Source organism: Anopheles maculipalpis, chromosome 3RL (assembly GCF_943734695.1).
Source record: "Anopheles maculipalpis chromosome 3RL, idAnoMacuDA_375_x, whole genome shotgun sequence".
In the NCBI taxonomy this organism is placed as follows: Eukaryota; Metazoa; Arthropoda; class Insecta; order Diptera; family Culicidae; genus Anopheles; species Anopheles maculipalpis.
In genome coordinates this window covers 66,041,565-66,064,780 of record NC_064872.1, presented here as the reverse complement: position 1 = coordinate 66,064,780, position 23,216 = coordinate 66,041,565, and the positions used below count along the sequence as shown (strand labels likewise).

Here is a 23,216-nt window from a genome sequence, read left to right as displayed (position 1 = left end):
AACACCTCACAGCACAAGTGTCGCACAAAGTTTTCGTTCCTATCTAAACAAATCTTTGCTCCATAAAGGCGGGAGCCTTGTGAAGCTCAAATGGTCTCGGTGTGTGTGTGTGAGTGTTTCTGAGCGTCCTTAAAACCTACCATCATATCTTCAAACGAGAAAAGCTACACCCAAACACACATACACATATACAATGGCATACAGTACGAGGAACCAACATTAATACGATGACTAGGCGGGCTGAGCCGGTACGAGTTGCCACTGCCGTCGGACAATCCCACCTGGACCCGCACCCGATGATAGGGTGTCTAATGGGTGAGGTGACAAAACTATTCCACTCAACCGGAGAATCTTGTCGTTACGGGATCATCTTTAATAAAGTTTTGAAAATTTAATTGAATACCAACGGGCTCAACCCTGGCCCACCGAGCAGCCTCGTCCAAGGTTTTGCCGTCCGATGGTAGCTTGCCATGACACCGGCATTGGTTTGATGGCTTCACAGGGATGCATTTTGCTGATAAGAAGGCAAGATGCATGTACGTATAAATTTACGAAGGAAATTAAGTAACTTTTAAGGACAATACTTTGTGCTACGAGGCGTGCGGATCGATAATTTAGGCGATGCTAATTTTTGAAACTTTTGTGAAAGAGCGTTGGGAATTATTTTGTGGGTTTTCTGTTTGTTTTGAAGTTTTTTCATTACTAGGAAAAATACTCAAAGGAATAAATAATTCGATCTAAATAATTTTAATTGCATTTGAAGAATAAGATATAACAAAATTTACAACAGATAACTTGAAATATTGAATAAGCTTTCTCACTCCAAAACAGGCTACTACAACACCTCAACAAACACACACTCTCCTATACCACCACATCCTGTGTAAGTTCGAAGAATTCATTAATATCACGCTGTTTTTGCGGTTAAGGAACCAGATGAAGGCAATGATGAGTTTGAGTGGCTTCCAGTTCAATTAATTAGCATTTCTCAATTTACTCATAACAAGCTCTCACGGTAAATCGGTTCCATTTATGGGGTCTATGATGGCCTAAGCCAGTTTTTTTTTTTAAATATGTTTTGACGTTTCCAGTCTTAAATGCGGCTTGTTCTCCATACAAACTGACGGTCAGCACTGGTCGGCGTCAAAAGCATCGGTTGCCGTAAAACAAAAAACCAAAATATATATTGGAACAAATGTCAGAAAAATGTTTTTTTGTTTTGATTATTTTTGAGCTATTTTTTCGAGGTTACATGTGAACATTTTTTTTTGAAAATAATAATATTTAAAGTTTATATTTGCTTGATTTGCATTTTTAACCATTATGTGTTGGTGTTATTTAGACATGCATTAAATTTTCAGCAAACAAACTCTTCCAAAAAAGTTCCAATTTTTTTTAAGCAGCCAATCGATCACAACGACACGTCAAATGTTTAACGCTTTGGAATGTGTTGGCCGGTTTCGGCTTAACTGCTTATGACAGCTCGACTGTTTGACAAAAACCGGCTAAAATAAGACTAATTTTCAGACTGAAGTCATCCTGAACAGTCCAGTCCCTATGATGGAAAATAACCCTTAAAAGTTTGATGCAAAATCCACTTTATTACGATGAAAAAACAAGAAGTTTAATCAAACAACAAATACAAACGAACAGTTTCATCAATGAAAGCAATTTTTTTAAATTGCGTAATTTTTTTAAAAGAAATTGGAACCTAGCATGAGTAACAACCTTAGCTTGATTTGCTTTAAAAAAGCTCTTTAGCATTTTATCCTTTTGCTTGAGAATCTTTTATCATCATCATTCCGAGCGCTCTCTCAGCTTTTACCGAACGAACACAGCAAAAACATGCTGAAACATACACTTTTCACAACATTCAATCAGCAATGATCACATCCACCGATCGTTTAAAGCATCAAACGCAACAAAAACAAAACTACAAAAATCGATCCCTGAACGAACCCAAACCCTGACACAAACCAAGAAATAAAACCGCTCATTCAATCTCGTCCCGAACTCAAATCCAATCCAGATGTCAAAGAAACCGATTTGTGAACGCGGACAGCTCATCGCTGACAAGCATGCAATCGAATGAACCCATTTATCTGTGCTCACGATTGTGGTAAAGCTTACCGTGCGAAACCAAAGCTACAACCCGAAGCTCTCGGAATGGGAAGACAAAGCGGTTCACGATAGAAAGAAAAGCTGCCAAAGCATTCCATTGGCGTTTGGTGAACCATGTGGTGTGGGACGGGATTTTTACAGCTTTTCTGCTGAGTAGCGATGAAGGAGCTGCAACGAAGGGGCTAAAATTAAAGCAGTCCGTTGCAATGTCACCGGATGGAATGCCGTCGGCGAATGTGAAGTATTTTAATTTTATGTTGCACGTACCAGCGCATTGTTAGGGCGCTGTGCAGAAAATCTTTCAACCCACAGCGTAAAACTATTCAAAAAATCGCATCACACATTCCGGTTGCAATCTCTCGCCTTTGCCACGTCTCTCGTCCCCGGCCAACTGCAGCTAATCAAAGTAATGTCTCATGCATGAATCGCGCGTGAGGTTATCACCGTAGATACTGATAATGAAAGGGGGCAACATCAAACGGAATACTAAAGAAGTTGTTGTCCTTGTTCGTTCTTCAACTGCGAGAGTCCAATGAATGGCCATATGCTAGCCTTTATTCCCTTCATCAAACATACGATCCCAAAAACAAGGCCCCGAGCAAAGAAATTCACTTCACAACTCAAAAGCATCTAGCAAGAGCCTTCCTGCTTTAGTCACGTTTCAATCCGTTCCAGTGTATCGGCAATCACAGCTATCTTTTCATTCTGACTTTACCTCTCGGGTTCTATCTCGCGGATGTGCAGTTTCTTTCCGTTGCATCCGATTAATTGATTGAGGTTCATAGCCAAGGCTATCATCAACATTTCACCGTCACACACGACACCAGGCGTCTCCATTGGCGGGCGTCCGAGCAAGCGATAGAACGTGTACCAATTATTCTGCTGCTACTGCTGCTGCTGCTGCTGCCGTGGAACAATCGTTCGGAATGCATCATTGCAGAAGCTCAGAATCCCGAACAGCCGAACTGCGAATGAAGCATTTCAAACACAAACCGCGAATTATCGCTTGCGCTTTACGCTACGGGCTGCACTCGAATCATTTATGAGTTTATGAACCGTCGGTCCAACCGTCGGATTGTATTGAGTTCGTACGCTTCAGCTCAGTAATTTCACGCAGCTGATGTTGATGTGCAAGCTCAAAATATGATTTTTCCACTCAGGATTTGATGGAGAAGCACGCACAAACCAAAAAACATAAAATCGGATTTCCGACATGAAGCTCTGAAAGCCGGACAGAGGAAGTATGATCGATCTGATTGGCTATGAATGCTAAATACACGCACCGGCTAGATGTTTGTTTGTGCATGATTGTGGATCGTTCGAGTGCTGGATTTGACGGAGTGGAATTTTCTAATACAGGATTAATAAGGGAAGCTAATATTAATAGCAGGAATAGTTTGATACCCTTCTCTAGAAGGAAAACAAATGAAAATTGTGCATTTTAAGCCTCATGCTTTAATAATTCATTTAATTTATTGATTGATTGTTGGAATAAATTCAGAAAAATCGTGTTTAAATTGAACAAGGTCACAAAGTTAACGGATGTGGTATAAATTGAAACAGTAAATTATAAAATAAGAATGTAAAATTTGCACTCCATATGGAGAAATAATGTTTGCATTCCTCCCAAGATAATCAGCAATATCGTTCAGCACTGCCTTAAAAACGAAAATTGTTTGGTCGTTCATAGTTGTTGTTGCAGTCAGTTGCAAACTATAGTTATTTTAACCCCAATAAAAGGCTAAAAACAGGTTAAGACCAAATTATCGAGCGTTTTCCAGTGATCCACTCTGGCCAAATTATTAATACGGCTTCACCGACTCACGTAATACCGTACCTTAATCCACCAGAACACAGTTTAACAGCTCTGCCGGAAGCTAATCAGATTCGTTGTCAGATTTTATTCGAAACATACATAGTGTTAAGCTACTTCGTTCCGTTTTGGCAAAATGGCTGCAAACTTAATACTACAGCCCGTTGTGATCCGTTTAAATAAAAGGCCGTTTACATGAGCTGCACCTCCCGAGCTCGGGCGCAAACCACACCCCACACGGGAAGAAAGAACATTCCCGGCTAGATTTACTGCGTGAAAAATGCTAAACGTTACAAAACTGATTTCTCACTTGCCGTTTGTCTTCTTCCAGTGCGGAGAAATGGCCCCACCATACATACATGGGGAAAAGAAAAACCTTTGAGCTGGAGCTGTACGGTAACTTGTCTTATTTCACCTCGCTTTCCTTCTAGCTCCGGGAGCGCTGTTTCACCTGCACCAGAACTCGTCGAATTCTGTGCAGCCGAGTTTTAAATGACCTGTTTTTTGCCCGGCCGACCTCATTGGCTACCATTAGCCGATGGGCAAGGGGGAGTCTTGGGGTCGCCCTGAGACAACCTTGCCGAAGTCCCGACGAAGTCGACGTGCGGTCCTCCGACCTAGGCAAGGTTTCAGGTCGTAACACTGCGGCTTACATGCTGGGCAGAGGACAGCTGGACTTCACACGTTGCACTTGATGCGGCATGTAACCTCCCTGTCCATTTTCCCTTGATTTCCAATTTCACCACCAATCCCTCCGCACCTTGGTGCACGTTCCCCTACGGTTTGTGCCGTAACTTACCCGGAAAAGTCCGAGTCAGGTGATTCTATTTTTCGCTTCGTATTTTTGTGTGAAACAGAACGAAGAGAGACACGACGTTACTGACTGCAGTCCAACGTAATCCTTTTTAAGTGACTTATCTTCGTCCCTAATGGTACGGTGTTCGGCGACAAGCGGCAAAATGTTGCGCAGGGTAAAGCTGAATCGAAGAAAAACGGTCGTTTTTCCATTATTCTGGGAAAAGACGCTTAGTTTGAATGGGCGTCAAGCGGACGAAGCGGGGACTCCCCGACCGTTGGGACGATTGGGTATTTTCACCTTCACTTTACAACATAGAGCTAGATGAACACCTGGAGGGGTGCAGACAACTTCACTGGAGGTACCACGGTACCCCCCTCTGGGGTAGAAACGAATATGTGGAGGCATAAAACGTTTTGCACATTGTAGCTGGTGCAATTAGTTTTATAGCTGCTTCAAGTTGCAACCAGCCGAGGTTGCAAACGGGACTGGGTGGAGGCTTGAAAGGCTGGCAGGCTCTGAACAAATGGGAGGCCATTCGTACCATTTAGCACCGATGCAGTGTGTGTGTGTGTCAATAGCACCGGTAATCGGATATTGCATTTTGCCAGGTGATCGGTACTACTCTGTGTAAATAGTGGCGAAGGAACGTACACGCTCGACTCGGTCAGTACTCGATGGGCTTTTTTGTTTCACCCGCTGTATTGAATGCTTTAGATTCGGTGTGGAGTAACGATTTTCTGCTTTTTTGCATCCAAATCAGTTGAGTTGAGAGGCAAATGCTTCTAGGGAACGTTCATCCATGCCTGGTGGAATGATGGTCCAGTCAGATTCCGGGATGCACGAATTCCTTCAGGAATCAATTATGAATCGCACCGAACGGGCATTCGCAAGAATGTACAGTAGTCCTTAAAAATCATCCATCAAGGTGATTAGAACGGGAGGTTGATTTCATCATTGCAACCTCACTACGTCAAGCTGGACGTCATGAATTCCTTTATTAATCCTATTGGACATCGAGAATATGCCCCTTCCTTGGCCAGAGCTATGTGATGCGAGGAAACAGAAAAGGAAGATGCTCAACAGGGAAGAGAAGGCTCAATTAATTATCCGGTGTGGAATGTTTCATATCACATGGTTTACATTGCTGAGCGTTCTTGAGGTATGAATGGCTAAAATATTTGAAATTTTCAAACACAAGTAGGTTAGAATTTTTCTAAGCTGAATAGGATAGTTTAAATAGATGGGTTTCAAAGAAATTTAAATGTTTCGAACGCATGCTTATGGTGAATATTGAAAGTCAGACAAAATTTTACTCGATTTTCAAATTTTTTAGGGATTTTTACATCTATTTCTTCACTTTACTTCCGCAATATTTGTATGCATTATTAAGGTAGGCCATATAGAATTCTTGTAATCTTATTTTCACTTTTGTCTATCAAAAACGTAACCCTTAATTGAAGGTTAAAGTTCAAATAGTCATCAAAATTAACAAGAAAGAAAGCTTCATTAAACGCACAAATGCCGTTATTATCGCACAAAATGGATTCCATTCCTCAGGTTGTTGATTGTTAAAAAGAATTAATTATGGTAAAATTCATTAAAAGATTTAAAGAAGTTTTATGGTGGCCCCTTTGGGAAAAAAATCTAGATAACATCCTTGGTGCATCTATTTCTTCTTTTAGAAGTTATGCCATTACTAATTTTTCGATCCGTAAAATTTGAATCCGCTACTAAATTTCGATCAGCAATAAGTTGTACATGTGATAATTGAGTTGATAAAATTTTTTTCAGTGAAATCGAGACACAGTGTAACCTTGGATCGATTCTAATCTTGTGGTCGGAAAGACGAAACATGGATAAAAATTTACAGCTAGCTAGGAATCAACCAATATGAATTGAACATTGAATCAACAAACTATTGTTTGAAGCAAAACTGACCGATATAAACTTCTTGGTTTCACTTGTAACACATAGTCAAATATCAAGATTTTAGACCTGCAGTATGGAGTGCATAGACTCTAACCAAAAGTGGAAAAATCCTCTTAGTTTTGATCGACAGAAAGATGCCCGGAAAGAAGTTCTCCTCACAGAATAATGCAGCATCCGCTACAGCTACGAGTTTGATTACTGTTGTGCATTGAATCAGGCACTAAAGGCTCTTTTGGGCAGATTGTTCAATGATCCCTCAACTTGTAAAGTTCTTTTAAGCCATCCACATGGGCAGAGTAAGTGGTAAATAGAGATATTGTGATGGCATAGATTGGTTGGCCAGCAAGACTTCGTTGTCAATGAAGCGGTTTAGCACCTGAAGCTGTTAACAAACCGATCTTTAAATAGAAGCAAATTTTCCCCTTCACGATACATAAGATTATGGATAAAATTCATCGCAAAAATATTACTTTCCATTTTGGAATTTCATCCTCAATGAAATTCAGTAGGAGGGCCTAACAAGTGGAAGCCATTGTTTCTACTCAGGCACACGCTCGCACACCATGATTCAAAATGGCTTTTCTATCAAAGCAAAGATGCTTTCTTGCTATTTGACAAAATCCGACTACACAGAATGGACTACCCCGTAACAAAGGACGAGCAAAAACCGATCCAACCAATTGCTGCATCTGCATGCTTAACATTCACACGTGCTCTTGGTAGTGTTATTTTTTTTCCTGCTCTACTTATGCCCTCCAAAACTCAAACCCTTACAGCGGCCGCCCGCAGTGTTAGAACAAGAGCAAAGACCTGCGGGTAACTGAATACTTTACCCATACTGCAACCCTGGCCCAACGCACGTGCTCGCTTACGTTGATTGACGGACAGCGTGAATGAGAGGTTTTGCATTTTTTGTTTGTTTCTGACTCCTTTTTTTTCGTTGCCGATATTATTCGCTTAAAACAATGCCCACCTTCCCATGCTATCGAGCGCGCTAGACACCCCACCCCATCCCAACTCTAGCTCATGGCGCAGTTTCTCCAACGCTAGGGAAGGTCTCAAGTGTCGAACGATTTTATAACACCCCTCCGTCTTCAATCGCAATCGACTGAAACGCTTCTTCGGAAATTGCACGTGAAATAATCGAAGGAGAGGAAAAAAACAAGCGCACACACAAACACAGAAACACATGGTTCCTTTATCGCATTCCACCCGTTGTAAATAGAAATGAACCCATTTTGCCTTCGACACGTCCTTCGACGGCCATTGCCTTCCGGCGAACGGGTTGCTACTCGCATGGCTTCGCTGCCAAGCATTCAAGTGCATTCTGCAGCTCTGTTGCTCTGCGTTCAGCATCAGAAGAAGGGAAGCATCAGCGATGTGGGTGAGCGAGATTTGATTTTTGCATAAATTCCCCAAAAGCAAGCCCTGCTTTAAATGGTCCGAAAAACTCCTCAACACGGCATTTAGCCACACCCCGTTTACGGAGATGTATTTCGTTTTTTGTTCCTTCTTTTTTTGTGATTATTTTTTCGTTCCAGGCTCTGGGTGCTATTGTATCTTAAAGTCCCTCTTTTAATAGTGTACTCGTTCATTATTTTATCCTAGCCTGTAACACACGTATACAGGCTGATACGAGTACACGGTTAACAAGGCACCCGGAGAGAAGGAAGCATCGTGAAGTAAGCGAAAAGGACCAAAAAACATATGTAAAAAACACTGTAAGCTAAAAAATAAAGGAAACAACAAAACAAGAAGCCCATCATTTCACATGGAGTATAAATTATTATAAAACAGCACAGCACACCAAATCCCGGTGCAGTGGTTGAGATGGCGAGCGGAAATCAGCAAATTGAAACCACCTACCTCCGTGATGGCGCAGATGGAAGGGCCCATTGGTGGTGCCACCGCAGCACGGTTGCTCGTAGTACGAGTTCCATGTATTTTCATAATCTCCCAGCACTACGCCCGGAAGGAACAGTAGCCAGAGCAGCAGCACGGTCGGCACCGTGACCAGCAGCATTCTCCTCGGTCGGTGAGCCAGTGGTCCCAGTGATGCTGCTGCTGCTGCTCCTACTGCCAAGGATGAGTTTGATGATGTTGGTAACATTGTGGTAATGTTTCTCGGATTTCCAACCCGTACACACGAGGCGCACACTTCAGCAGCACAAACACTCAGCTGCTGTTGCCAGCTTTTTTTGTTGCCCCTGATTCGCTTCACGTCGACCTCTAAAATGTCGACTCTTCACTACTATCTGATCTGCACTGCACCGCACACACACACACTGGGCGGCAATATACACGGCAAACACCCGCTCACTTGTGCCGTTTTGGATTGGCCGCTTTGCCACCGCGTGCAAAACACGATCAATATGGTTTTGAGAAATTAAATACCGAACCAACGCGCCACCACAGACGTACGGTCGCGTACGGTCATGTTGAATGTTACACGCTACAAACTAATGCACACGTACTATGGAGATGTATCTCCGGTTGACTATCTTGAACTTCACCGATACGCATTGAACGTTGTATTGCTCCTAAAACATTCTGCTTAACTGCATGCAACTATAAAATGAGAGCAAACTAATCATCACCGAATGAGAACGACACGGTTTTAATCCTTCCAAAATGACAGCTGCTACTGTAGTGGGACTCTGTTTACAATATTAGGCTTTCCATATGCTTTGCAACAACGTGTGTCAAATGCGTCGTACATCAAAGCTGCTTTCTATGGTCCTGGAAGCATTAAACACTACTTGATGTAGCGTTTTAAAGTGATTTGTTATATATATTTCCGAGAGCTCCTTATTCGTGCATTTGTGAACCTCGCCCATTCATATTCTACCATTAATCAGATCTTATAGCTTCCATCCGAAGAAAATTGAAGACAAGGCGCGTAGTACGCAAGCCTTTTTCGCTTTTTCAAATGAAATAAAGACACTGCTCCAGCGAAATATTCATTCACTAACGCTTCGCACTTCTCTTTCAGCACGGCCTGTTCAATCGCTCAAGTTGCGAGACTTGATGCTGACTGCATTAAACCGTTTGCTTCTTCACCACAGCTACACTGCCTTCCAACCGACACCGATACCACCGAAAACCATAACACACCCTCGCAGCAGTACCCATCGACTCCAACACACGCACACACACACACACTTCACTCAAATTACGGCTGTCGAAAAACGGCCTCGTCTAATGAAATTCACTTCGATGCTACGCGACCTTCACTCTGAACGCAACACCCATTAAACGTAAGGTACGGTTTTAAGGGAATGTTACCGACCAACAGCCCTTCAACGCGGGCACCGTCTTGCTTCAATCCGCTCAATCCGGGCAGCGATACGACACCTTCATGATGTGGGGGTTTTGTGATCAGCACGAAAAATCACGAACAAAGCGCTTTTCCTTTCCTACAAGTGAAGGCTCTTGCTGTCGGGCAACGCAACGCGAACTTTACACATGCACAGAGTGTTTGCACGGATTTTTTCTCTTCTTTGGTGTGTGATAATGCGTTTTCTGTACTATGTACTTTGCAGCGGATGTTCCAACGGTATAGGCTATCCTCGCAAACTGGTCCAAACCGACCCAAAAGACGTCCGATCCCGACCGAGCATCCAAACAGACTGACTCCGTACGGCGAACGTTTGCGTCCGCTTCGTGGTCGTTCAAGCCGGTGGGATGCTTCCAGTCGCTGCAATACAGCCCATACACATGCACATTCGCGCATACACACACACACGCGGAGAGAAACATCGGTCTTCGTTTCGGAAAGATGAACCACCCTACGCTGTGCCAGGGATTCGGGAAACCGGGCAAATCAATGCGAGATGGATGGAAAATGGTGAGAAAAACTTTTCACGCTCACAAACTTTCTCATGCTCGCGAAGTGAGGCTCTCACTGCCCGTTTTTCCCGTGTGCAGGCGCTTTGTTGTGGGAAATTTTTCCGACGTACTGCCATCAGCTAACGGAGGTTATTTTTGGCTTTGATTTGGAGTGAATGCGTTGAACAAGAAACAGTAAAATGAACGTAGGGGTAAATGTAGGGAAATCTTATGGAACATTTTCCCATAAAATAGGAAAGGACAAATGAACGGATTGGGCGCGCGCGCATAGGAATTGGGAGTGGTACGAAATTCGTGCAGTGTAACGCTTCCTAACGCTTCTTAAAGGAATACAGTTTTATTATTAAAACCACACGTCGTTGGTTTGTTTTGATACTTTTAGTTATTTCCTAACGTTATCAGTGTTTTCACTCAGAAGTGAAATTTTAATATTTTTAGTCAAAAATCAGAATATTTTTAGTGTATTTTAAACATTTTTCATATTTTAATTATAGATAATAATAACGAATATAGAAGGTTCAAATCTATGTTTACATGAAGCCGTTGTGCGTATTGTGTTAAAAAATTTCAAATGAAAAATATTATTCCACATGAATTTTGTGGTTAGTTTTTGTACATTAAATTCATAATTTAATAATTTATGAAATAATCGTTAAAGAACTAAGAAACGATCTTCTTTAACTTTCTTCAATTGCTGTACAAACTCAACCTCTTTCGGCCAGCCTTTACTGTCCAAAGCGCTACTGCTTCGATACCGGACCGTTCAGTATTATGAGAAAATAAATTTAAATTTATTTATATTTCTAATTGAAGCAATGATTTCATAAAATGAAACAACTTTGTTGAATACAATGAACACCTTTTTAAACAGTTTAAAATTTAAGGAATCAAGAAAAGTAATAAAAATTACAGCCATTAACTAAAAGGTACAATATACAATCTGAAACACAATGGACAAATCATCCGTTTTTAAAAGCGCAAATAACCGATATCAGTTATTTACCCTAAATTTCCTATTTTTCCATTTAATTTAATTATATTATTAAAGTTATTTAGAAATTCGGCCTAGCCCTCCGTTATGAATAAAAAAAATTATTAAAGTATTTTATTTTGTTATAAATCACATGGAAAATAAAACAAAATTAAATTAAAATATTCAAGTACAAGTTCATCTTCACATTTCACCCAAGCAAGAACCATCAAATATACCTAAAAATCCCTGAATTTCATGGGACCTCCTAAAAACAATCCAATCTGTCAAAACCTTTTCTTTCCCATTCGTGACTTTCCATTTTCAATCTCTAAAAATCATAAAAATTCCAACAAACCACCCCTAAGCTTGCCTAAACCACCCATCAATGCATCGTGCCGGCAAATAGGCGATAACACTTTGCAGGACATTCGGTGGACATTCTCGTACCCGTCGGACATTCCGCCATATCACACACCACAAACCGCCCATCGTATTCTGCGCCACCCAGAGGACACGTACAAGTGGTAAATAAAAATTTATGCTACCGCTTACGGCGCACCGGCACAGCGAAACAGCGATCATTTGCGCGAGAGGGTGCGTTTTATGTTGTGACTATGTTCCGGTGGCTGTGTGTTTGTGTGCTGGTCTCAATGCTAGCTGCAATTGCTGGTCACGTCACCAATGTGTCCGTTGGTCCGACTCTGTCTGGTTTTCCACGAAAGATTGTGAATGTTCCAGTATAACCGGATCCCGCTTCTTCACGAGTTGCGAATTACTTCCCACTTTGCTGGATGTTTGGCTAACGATGGTAACCCCACCGGGATATCTAATGTCCGGCTAGACGGTATTCTACCAGAAGCAACGGACATCCATACACAAACCCACACATAAACCCCTGGGATGAACACCTAGCCGGAGGTCCGTTCTTTCATTAGCATATTTCCCGCAGGTTGGCGGCTAATTGGAACGCTAATTCGATTACGATTGGGACTTATTGAATTTTATTCCTTCCAGCTTGTTGGTGGACGCGCGAACGAGTTCCTGGTACGGCTGGAAAGTCTCGTCGCATATGGCAAGTGATGCTGGCCATTGGCAGTATTTTTGAGTCCAACGAAACCTATGTCGTTTGCTGGAATGTTGGTATAAACTACGCTTCGCTTTGCTTTTGCACGGATGAACGTTTGCTGGGAGAAACATGGATCGTTCCTGAAAACTACGTTGGTGACTTGCAGACAAGAAATAAAACAACAAATCCCTTTTTTCTTACTATCCCAGCGTTAGATCAATCGATAACCCTCTTAGTCTAGCTTTATCCTACCAAGTTACCAAGACATCTGGACATCAGGTTCTAGCTTTAACTGCCGCTTCTTTCTGACGAAAACAAAAATCTTCTCAAACACCAATATCTGCAGCAAAGTTTGCTGAACGCTTCATATCTAGCCGGTCAGAAAAATCCCTCAACTTTCAGATCTGCCTGCAGGTTTGTATAAGTTAACAAAAATTAAAGCCTAGGTGAGCATCAGCTTCAAAACCCGTCGGATGGGAAAAGTGGACATCACCAGCGAAACAGATTCACACTTTTTCTGTGAAGGTGTGAAACGGTATAGTTTGAGACGGCGCGTTTTATGTGTGCTTTTACTTTTACGATTATTGTTATGGTTATGAAGTTGAAATGACCTCCCAAAAATACATTTCAGAGTGACATAGAGAACGTTTTGAAGAAAAAAAGAGCACAACAAAAAATGGTTTACTTCCATCAAAAGACTTCACTTCCAGCTAGAACCGAGCTGACTGGAACTGGGCAGGAGCCAAAAAAAAAAAAAAGATCAACTCGTCCTTTATTCTAGACCTTTCCTGAATAGAGCCAACCGTGGAGTTGACCTCATCCTAATAGAAAAGATGGTTAATAGAGTGAGTTTATAGGCCGCACTGGTTCGCACTTAATCTCGTGGAACCGTTATTCATGCATCAGAGAACAGGACCTTCAGCGTGTCTTCCGCTTGTCGGGGATATGTGGGATCACCACTAAAAGCCGTTCCCTAAGCTATCATTCCCAAAATAGCGAGCAATAGGATTAATCGATCTGTGGATAAATGAGTCGTAAAGCTGTTGGTGTTGATGCGTTACGAGATGAATAGTGAGACGGAGTGGAGCAAAATGGAAGCTACACAACCGGTAATTTGTATGGTTGGATAATTTTCATCAATTCCTAATGACCCAACAACTAAACTGGGATTTAGACAACGATCTGTACAAAAGTAACTATTAAAAAAAACTTTTTGGTAACATAAATGAAACAAACAAACAAAACAATAAAGGATTAATTCAGAATATCTTTTAAACTATCCTTCAGTAAAACTAAAAGAGTGAAAAGAAGAAGAATGAATCTATAAACCTCGGTAAAATCTCGCTCAGACAAAGCTTTTACGTTGAAAGCACATACATTCAGTTGTTTAAATTGTAGTGCAGTTCTCTTTTCCCATGACTAACTGGCATCTAGGCTGCAAGCCGAACCGAATTTCCAATCAAGGCTCTTTTCAAAATCATGCCCATTTCTATTCCGCTGCGATAATTACACCAATCGGGTTATTTGACCCCACCGATACACAGCATCCCAATTTTCAATCAGCCTTTAGCAGTAGCAAAAGCCTTCGAATGGTACAAACAAAATTTCACCAGCCAAGGCAACTCCTGGAGAGATTTCCCAGACACCAGCTCATCAAGTCCGTTTTTCTAAGTGCTACCACCAAAAGGCGTCTCAAGTACTGTAAAGGGGTTTGGGTCTTGTAAAAGAGTGTAAAAGCAAGAGGCTTCATTGCTGCTGGCGCAGTTATGATTGAATAGCCAAACAGCGAAAAGAACGGCAGTTTGGTTACAAATGTGTCCAATCCGACTCCCAGCAGTATTCAAGAGAACGAAACACATCGAACTATATTTTTTCGCAATTAAATGAATTCCTTTCTTAAAAGTCTCGATGACTTACAGCCGAAAAGCAATCAGTAGGGGCTTAATGAACATCAACTATACACTAAGTGATTTGAAATGTTTCAAAAAATTACCATTAAAAGGAATGTCGTTTAAATGAGATTGATTAATCATCCAATTTCGCTGAAAAAGGTACGTAATTCATGGGCTATAACCCAAACCAAGCTCCCTAATCATAAAGTGTCGAGCATCATAGCGTTCAGTCTATTTGTTTGGTGGATTTTCACACTTCCATTTATTTACTAAGAAGTTACGGTTCCTTCAGCTAATACCACCGGTATAATGTACAATTTTACGCCAGCCAGCGCTTTTAATATTCCTTACCGTCAATGATGACGATTTCGATTACACGCTTCAAACCACTGATAACCATCATGTACCGGTTCGCTTGTTATTTCGCAATCTTCCGGAGTTGCATTTTGCTCATTTACAAATCAACATTTTCATCAACAGCAGCGTCGCGCGCGCGACACATCCCATGCATGAGTGGTCTTGAAACGACGACCCAGAGAATGCGAAACAACGCATCTTTCTTACCATTACTGTGTACATTTTTTTTTGACGCATCTAACGTTTACCACGACGAGAAGGCACCTACGAGAAGGGCATGATGGTTGTGACAGCTCGAATTGCTACCCAAAATGAGCCAGCCTCCGGCTATCGGCTGTGGGTGCAAGACAGATGTATGATCTTTGCCAAGCCTTCTAGCAAAGTGTGCTGGTGAGTGTAACGGGCAACAAATGAATGAATGATCGAGATAAAGGGTGCATTCGTGCGTTGCAAAACGTCGCAATTGAAATCTGCTCTTTTGTGGCACCGTACCACAGTAGTGTGCGAAGGTGTTAAAAATTACTTCTTGCGATTTTTGTTTCATCCAGCATGCCATCGTAACGAGACAGGCTGAAGGTATCGAGCCCTAACATTAGTTCAAGAGTAGGTGTAATTAAAATGGAACTTTGAAGGTGTTGAGATTCTCCAATTTTTTGTTGGTTGAAAAAAGGGGTGTCAATTCTGAATCTCTGTTGATAGAAAGATAAGTTGAAGCAGGTAATTTAAATACATCAAACAACTTGTTTGAAATATAGTTTCTCTTCAAAGCAAAACATGCATTGAAGCCATCATCGCAATATATTATCTTGTTTATCATTTTTCATACAAAGGTCTCGCACAGTTTTCTATTTCATTTGACGGATCAAAAGTCTGCAGCGTCTCAAACCACAAGGATATTAAAGTTACTTCCCAGAATCAACAAACCATTCCGACAGCAGCATGTAGATGGGAAAGGAATAAATTCTGTACCCGTAAACGTACCCTGTGATTCTTGGAAATAAACAACATTGGACTTCAATCGCCAAAAACTATTATTCGACCGTAAGGCAAGAGTCGGATTTCATTCAAACACCTCGAAAGACAGACTCTAATGAAAACTCCCCTGCTCCGGCCAGGCTCTAGCTAAACCCTCACCATTACCACCCCACTTTCCCCTTACCTATCCCGCCCAAGGATCATCGTATCCTTGTTGACATTTATTATAACACCACACTCTAGCGATGCTATCCATTACACTGCAAATAGCCTATCCGCTTACCGGGCTTTTTTTTCCCTTCAATCGGTGTTGATTTTTTTTCTCTCTCCCCATTGTAAACGCACTTCACGTCCGCTGAACGGGTCCGCTTCCGCTGCTGCATCGTTGGCAGTCGAAGCCCGTCTATTATGACGTGACAATACGTTGTCACCAGCGGACAGCCCTGTCAAAACATGGCAGCTCCTTCCGGATCCAAAAGGAGAACGAAGAAAGAATAAAAAAACATGCCCGAACCACTTCACCTACAGTAATATGTGTGCCCCATGGTTCTCGCATTATTACCACTACCGCTCATTACCATACGACCAGGAACGTTTGCTTCTCCTATTTTGCTTACGTTCCATTTCCCAAGGCCCAAAACACAAAACAACGAACGAAAAGGACAAGGTGAGGTACGGTACTCCATCGAAACCGTCTGTGTTCAGCGGCAGTGCCCGTCCGTGTGTCATTTCTTTGAACGGAATCCGAGCACTTCCTTTTTTGGAGATGCAAGAAACGATTTGAGGGATTGGGGCAGCGTGTGCGAACGAAAGCAGCTCCTTCACCTGGCAGTTCGCCGAACGGTCGGAACGATTCTCGGGAATGAAGCCATCAAAGTGTGAACAAAATGCTGTTGTTGAGCCAAAAATGGTCAGAACCGACGGGAGAACGTAACTCGAACTCGTCCGAAAACCATATCCATACAGTATACTACGTACATGCAAGCGGGTTGTTGCCTTGTCAGCCCTTTTATTTGTGCGGGAAGAAGGGGAATTGTCACACACACACACGCACATAAAAAAGAAAGGTTCAGAGGAGCATGCAAAACCACACTGGCTGGCAGGCTGTCCCCCTTTGCTCGGTGCGGAGCGTCAGGTTTAAAAGGTGTGATTAATCTTTCTCGCCAAAAACGCCTCACTTATCGGGGTCGTAATCCATTTTAACCGGAATCTGAACCACCCCACCCACTTCGTTTCCACGTGTCACCGGGAGCCGAGAGGGAACTTGTCAAACATGAAAAACAAGTTGATGGGTATTGTACAAAACATAGAAGAAGAACAACACACAAAAAAATCCCACTCGAAGCTGACCTCTTTCAGGAGGAGTTTATGATCGAAACAAACAAAAAAGCCCTGGTAAACACCTACCACATGCAGCAAGCGAAAACCACTCCGGAGATTGTTAGTTTTGAGGCATCATTAGTGTTGGCTTGTTTTATTTTTGCTTTACTGTGAAGGCAACTCACCAATGCCGGCACCCCAAAACGCTCGTAAACTATAAACCTTACACAAGGCAAAGGCTTTCAAGGCGTGAGCAAGGCCCTCGTTCTCCCAGTCTTTGGTTGCACTAATGCCGATATCAATAGTACTATCACTTTGGTTCTTGGCAACTTCAGTAGCACCACTATGAAGAACCAACACTGCAAGCTGTTGCTCTTTGAAGTACTTCCATACATGACCTTTCCTGCAATGACTGCCATGCCCATGCCACATCGTAGAACATGTGTTAGTGGCCAACGATAGCATCACACCAACTTTCTTTCTCTCTCTCTCCGGAAATCTTCATCCCTTAAGGCTCCACTGTCCCACTAGCAGCTTCTTTACAGCAGCCCAACCCAAACCGCAAGGGAACAGCAGAGAAAAGTGTCAACATCATACAAAAGGCCGATATGTCGGATATGTCACCGTGGGTCATGGGTCGTGGTAATGAGATGTTACTGCACGAAACTTAAAAAATCCCCACCGACCGACCGATGCAACAAACAAAAAGAAAGAGATGTGACCGAAAAAGTGAAGCAAAAAAAAGATAGAAAACAAAGCAGAGAACTCTGTGTATAAAGCGAGCACAAGCATAAAGTATTATGTTACGACCACAACATCATTTCGTTAATGTTGTCCGTACACTGGTTTTTGGGGCTCGGGTGTGTCGTACTTGTTAGAAGCATTCATCTAATCCTTTCCCTTTTCGTCTGCTAGCACGCTCAGTAATACCGGGAAGGGAACAAAAAAAAAACAAACATGGCCCAATACACCGATGGACCGTGCAGCATCTCGGACAGCAAAAGTGATGGACCGTAAACAAAAGGCTTGAACTTTAGCTTGCCTGCTATTGAGGTTCTTCTTTTTTCGTTGCCATTTTTATTTTACATTTTATAGAACGTTTTATATTTTCTGCTTCATCTGGTTTGAGGAGGCTTAAATGTGGCGGCGTTACAGATGGGATGTTGATGGACAAACATCGGTAGCCGTTTGGGGAATCCCGTTGTTACGTTGCTCCTTTTCCGGCTTGCAACGGGGATCATCCGTAACGCTTTCCGATGTGGAAGATCTTGCAAGACGGTTGTCAGTGCTTAGTGAACCTTCAGCTAAGCCGAATTCCTAGCGAAGAATTGGTCCTACTTAAGCTCGGGATACAGTTGGTACTCAACATTTGGGATGAAAAATACGAGATTTCTTATGAAAGAAAAATAAAACTGAATCCTCCAAACAATTTCAAATGAAGCAACTAACAACGAAATACTTCAAAGATATCTTTGGGTTGAATTGTTTTAGATTTTTCGTAACCTTTTTAAAATCAGTTTAACATAATCCTGTTACGGTTTCTGACTAGGCTGTACATAAACCCAAAGCTCTTTTCTCGATTCCTTAAGTAGGTAAAGTTAGAGATTTAGAATTTGTTAGTCCATGAAATGCGGATACGTTTAGCTTTACATTGCTGAAAATTTACAACGAACTGAAAACTTTTGAAAGCTGTGAACGATTCCGAGGGAGAAATCATCCCTTTGCATTGATATCAAACTGATCAAACTAAACGCACTTTCTTTATAGTTTATGCTTTATTTTTAATTTACTTATTTATTTACTTTAATTTATTTCATTTATTAAATTTATTTTGTTTATTTGTTTAGAGAGTCATTGAATCACTAGGTGCAAGTTTTCATCCTGTATAAATGTGAAGGATGTCAAATTTTTAAAATTAATTGCTTAAACTTTAAACTATTATCAATCCAGAAAATGGTGGCCCCAAAGTAAAGCAATTATTTGACCTGATTTGTTAATTCTTCTTCCTCTTGGCTTAACGACCTCTTAAAGATCACGATAGCCATCGAATAACTTATAATACTTGCCGATGCCACGTAGTTGGATAGTAGGTCCTCATTGCGGGGGGACAGTCTAGATTAGTTTCGGGGTCTTGCCATTTGAAGACCAGCGCCGTTGTCACATACACATCGGGCTGACCCCATTTAATTTTGTTGATTGGAAATAATAATTTTAATCATTGTCATATTGAATAAGAATCCTGAAATTCGGTCCTTATTGGTTTAATGTATTCAATATAAAAAAAAACTCATAAAATTTACAATCTTCTTAAATATTAAATACGAGCATCACGGCCTAGCTACATCTTTGGATACATCTGGATAGCATACATCATACATCATACCAATTGGATACATCTAAAAGAGTTTGTGGATTGAAAGAACACTGTTAAATTCCTTCTAAAAGAAACAGTTTTTACCTATTCAACTCCTCTGGGGACATTTTAATCAAGTTATACAGTCACTAAGTAAAGGCTTAAATTAAAGATTCCAAACAGATCGGCTTATAATGATTCTATCTTCTACGAAACAAGAAACCTGTTCGTTTTGACCAACGGCCAACAAGATCGACTTTCTTTACTTAGCAAGCAAAAAAACGCAAACCTTTTTCAAATAAGTTCCTAATGTTACATCATCCTCAAAGAAAGATAAACTCCAGCAGGAGCTCATTTTTGACTTTGGTCGCCAACTAACTCCTTGCACTTTGTATCCTTCCCTGCACACACACACACACACACACACACACACACACACACACACAAACCGGCCCCTGCAATCCTCACCCATTACTCCCTCCCTTCAAGCTTCAAGGTAATTTGCTGATAGACAGTGAACCCATCATCATCTTCAAAGAACCAGCTTCCGCCTTTTGTGGCAGACCGAACATCTTCGCCAGCCGGCACCGGTCGCATATAAATTCTTAAGATTTTCGTCATCGTTTTCGAGTGGCCGTCGTAGCTGTCGAGATCTTTTAATAAACCCACTCGCGTGCGCTCTTTCATCTTCATTTAGAAGCAGAACTTCGCCGTCATCGGTTCTTCGGTAAGCGAGAGCGGGGGGGGGGGGGGGGTACACAGTGAATGAGGTACAATTTTCATTACGGGGTTTTGCTATTTTACAAACCTCGTACTGGTGGTTGCCAGCTTCTTCCAGCTTCAAAATTCTCCCGGGACGCATTACGAAGTTGCCATCCAACCTGCTTGCTGTCTGATGTCTGTTTCACGTTGCGTTTGAAATGAGTTGAGACGAGCTACTGCAAGCTCATCCATTGGCACCGGCAACGATGTACTAGCATGGGGTGGTGAGCGCGTGTACCGTTTGCGAAATCGTCTCCTCGTTTACGGGATATATTGTTTCTGGACGGGAAAATCAATCCTAAACTGTACCGAAGCATTGCTGCGTTAAATGCGGAGAAATGGAAGGTGATTAATAAACAGTACGGCGCTTCTTACTGTCGCGCTTACCTTGGTCGCGTTGCTGGGGAGGCGGCTTCATTCCCCATGGGAGTTGATTAAATATTAAAAATTGGCTACGAATTATTAGCCACATCGTTCGGTGTGGGAAGAATTATCTGTCCTCGTGCAGTACGAGTTGGTTGGCAGATTGATGGAGGGGTTGAAGCGAAGCCCGGTCGGGGTAAGAGTCAAGGGTAAGAAGATACGCGCGTACGGTTGCATGGACGTCCAATCGTTTCGGTCGGTTCGAAAACGGTTCGGCAAATCTGTTGCGCAAATAGACCAAGAACAGTTTGTTGCCACCGTCCGTTCCCTGCAAAAGCATCTTCAGCGACATCATCTTCACCGTCATTATTGTGACCACGAACGAGCACAAAAGTGGCATATCTTTAGGGTTGCTGAGCGAGGGCACCGTCCGGGAGTCTAGTCTTTGAAATAATATTTACTTTTAATTAAAAATGCAACCATGAATAAAAATCCCCTTCTTTTCTAGCTATCGGACGGTGACGTGAGGCCAAAAATGGATTCCAACCCGTTGCCAACTCCGGTTGCTGTATGTGTGGATGATGATACGTTTGTAATTGAGTGAACGGCTCCCTTCGTTCAGGCAGCTATGGTGCTTCGGGGTGGCCTGGCATACCGTAGATTGCCATAGGTTTGATGACGTAAATTATTGATATTCTGGAATGCGCAAAACGTTTCACTAACGCTGGTTGCATGCTATGTCTGACTCATTCAAAGATTTTATCCCTCGATGCTAACGTTCTCGTCGAGACTTCTTCTGAAGCGGGCTAATGTTTGTTTAAAAAATCAAGGAATAAATGTAGGCAGCAGGGATTTTGTAGCTGGTGATGTTTGACGTGCCTTTGATATATTTTGGTAACGAATTGTGAAAACAGAGGCCTAATTTTATGAACATTTTTTAAATTTACTAAAGTTTCACTTATTTCGTGTTTAAGTTTTACAATTCGAATTCTGTAAGGGTTCCATAAACCAAAAAGAAAAGAAATTCGATTCGCAAAACACGTTTTTGAAGCAACTCAAGCTTTTTAAGCCTACAGAACAAGCCTTCTTCGAAAGTGCCTTGATACAAAACACAGCTCAAAAATTCTACAACCATTCCCGTTCTTTTTGCATTGGTCAACACACTTCAGCAGGCTTTCTACTGGCTGATAGCAATCTGTTTAACGCACAACCTCGGTCTGCTTTTCGCTTGCGTGATGTATCTCACTATTTGCTGTACCTTCCCGTGCACGTAAATGCGCACGACACATGCACGTGGTCAGTTGTTTTAGTCTTTGACCCTTAAAAAATCTTCCCCAAAGAAAAAGGGGTTGAATCAAGGGGTGCACTTGAACGCAGCGAGCTCGTAAATTAAATATTTCCATCGTCCAGCAAAAATTCAAACGATTGTGCCAAACCCATTTAGGGGGGAGATTCGAAAAACAACTGATTTCCAATGTCCGGACCATCAACCGGTCAGCAAAAGTCTGCTGTACGTCAGATGCTCTGGCAGCGCTAGTGACGGGAGGGTGGATGAGATGAAACATTATTTATTATTTTGTGATTAGCATGATATATTAAAACCGTTCCCATTTTCCACATCCGTCGATTGCCGTGCAGGATTACGATTCCACTTAGTCCTTGGGGAACAAGGGATCGCAAACACACAAGCAGCTGCTTCAATCTTTAAAACCTTCTGTCGACAACGGCTGACTTGCATTCTAATGACGGGAAACATGGGCATCAAAACACACGGGAAGGCTCATGTTAGCTACTGCCGTGAGCTAATCTTCGAATGTTTGTTGTTGATTTGATCACCTGAAGGTTTGGATGGTATTGGTAGACGCTTTGCAGATTTTATCTTCTGCAAGATGGAGCGATCCAAACAGAGGGAAGTTCAGTTTACTGCTGCTGAAAATTAAATGCAACAGCTCGTGCACACTCCGGCAAAGGTATAGTCAGATGGGACGGCAATTAAAATGGTTTAATCTCCGTGTTCATATTAACAGGCACGGCTGGGATGTTTCATAAAGCCCAGGTCGGCTTACCAATGCCGTAGCGAATCGGTATGAAGTTTGTGTGTGTCGTATATTTGGAGTCTTTTTTTACACATGGAAAGAGTGTGATGATTTTTCCTTTAAATAAATACAACACTCAATTAAAGTGTTTTTTTGATCTTTCCAATTAATCCACTAAAAATTGAAGAATTTTTGAGAGCCGCTGCTTGACGTTTTAAATTTTTTTTTAAATATTTTTGTTATGAATGTACCACATTTATTCTAATTTAACTCAAATAATGAGTCAACAGGGCGGCCCGGTGGTGTGAGCGACATCGGCACCGGTCTTCAAACGGCAGGTTTGGGGTTCAAATTCCATCCAGGCCGGAAATTTCCCCGTAGTGAGTACTGACTATCCAAATACGTGGTATCGGCAAGTCTAGTAAATCATTCGATGGCTGGCGTGATCTTAGAGGTCGTTGAACCAAGAAGATGAAGGATGAGTCGACAAGTATAACTGAAATGAATTTAATTTTTACATTTCCTTTCTTTAAACTTAATTTAAAAAAACTTTCTTTAATAACAATCCGTACGAGCCGTTTTTCGTAAATATCTGTTTCCTTTTTTGT

General features: G+C 41.8%; 2 protein-coding genes across 2 annotated transcripts in view; one reads left to right on the top strand and one right to left on the bottom strand.

The window, feature by feature from the left end:
- The window catches only part of LOC126563574 (semaphorin-2A-like), an 88,485-nt gene extending 79,684 nt beyond the window's left edge, over positions 1-8,801 (bottom strand). Inside the window, exon 1 of the mRNA XM_050220220.1 lies at positions 8,529-8,801. Within this exon, the coding sequence (XP_050076177.1) occupies positions 8,529-8,772 (244 nt within the window). The 5' untranslated portion in view covers positions 8,773-8,801. The remainder of the gene's footprint in view (positions 1-8,528) is intronic.
- Positions 1-23,216, top strand: part of LOC126561735 (semaphorin-2A-like) — a 624,320-nt gene that overhangs the window by 210,379 nt on the left and 390,725 nt on the right. The gene's annotated exons all lie outside the window — the stretch shown is intronic.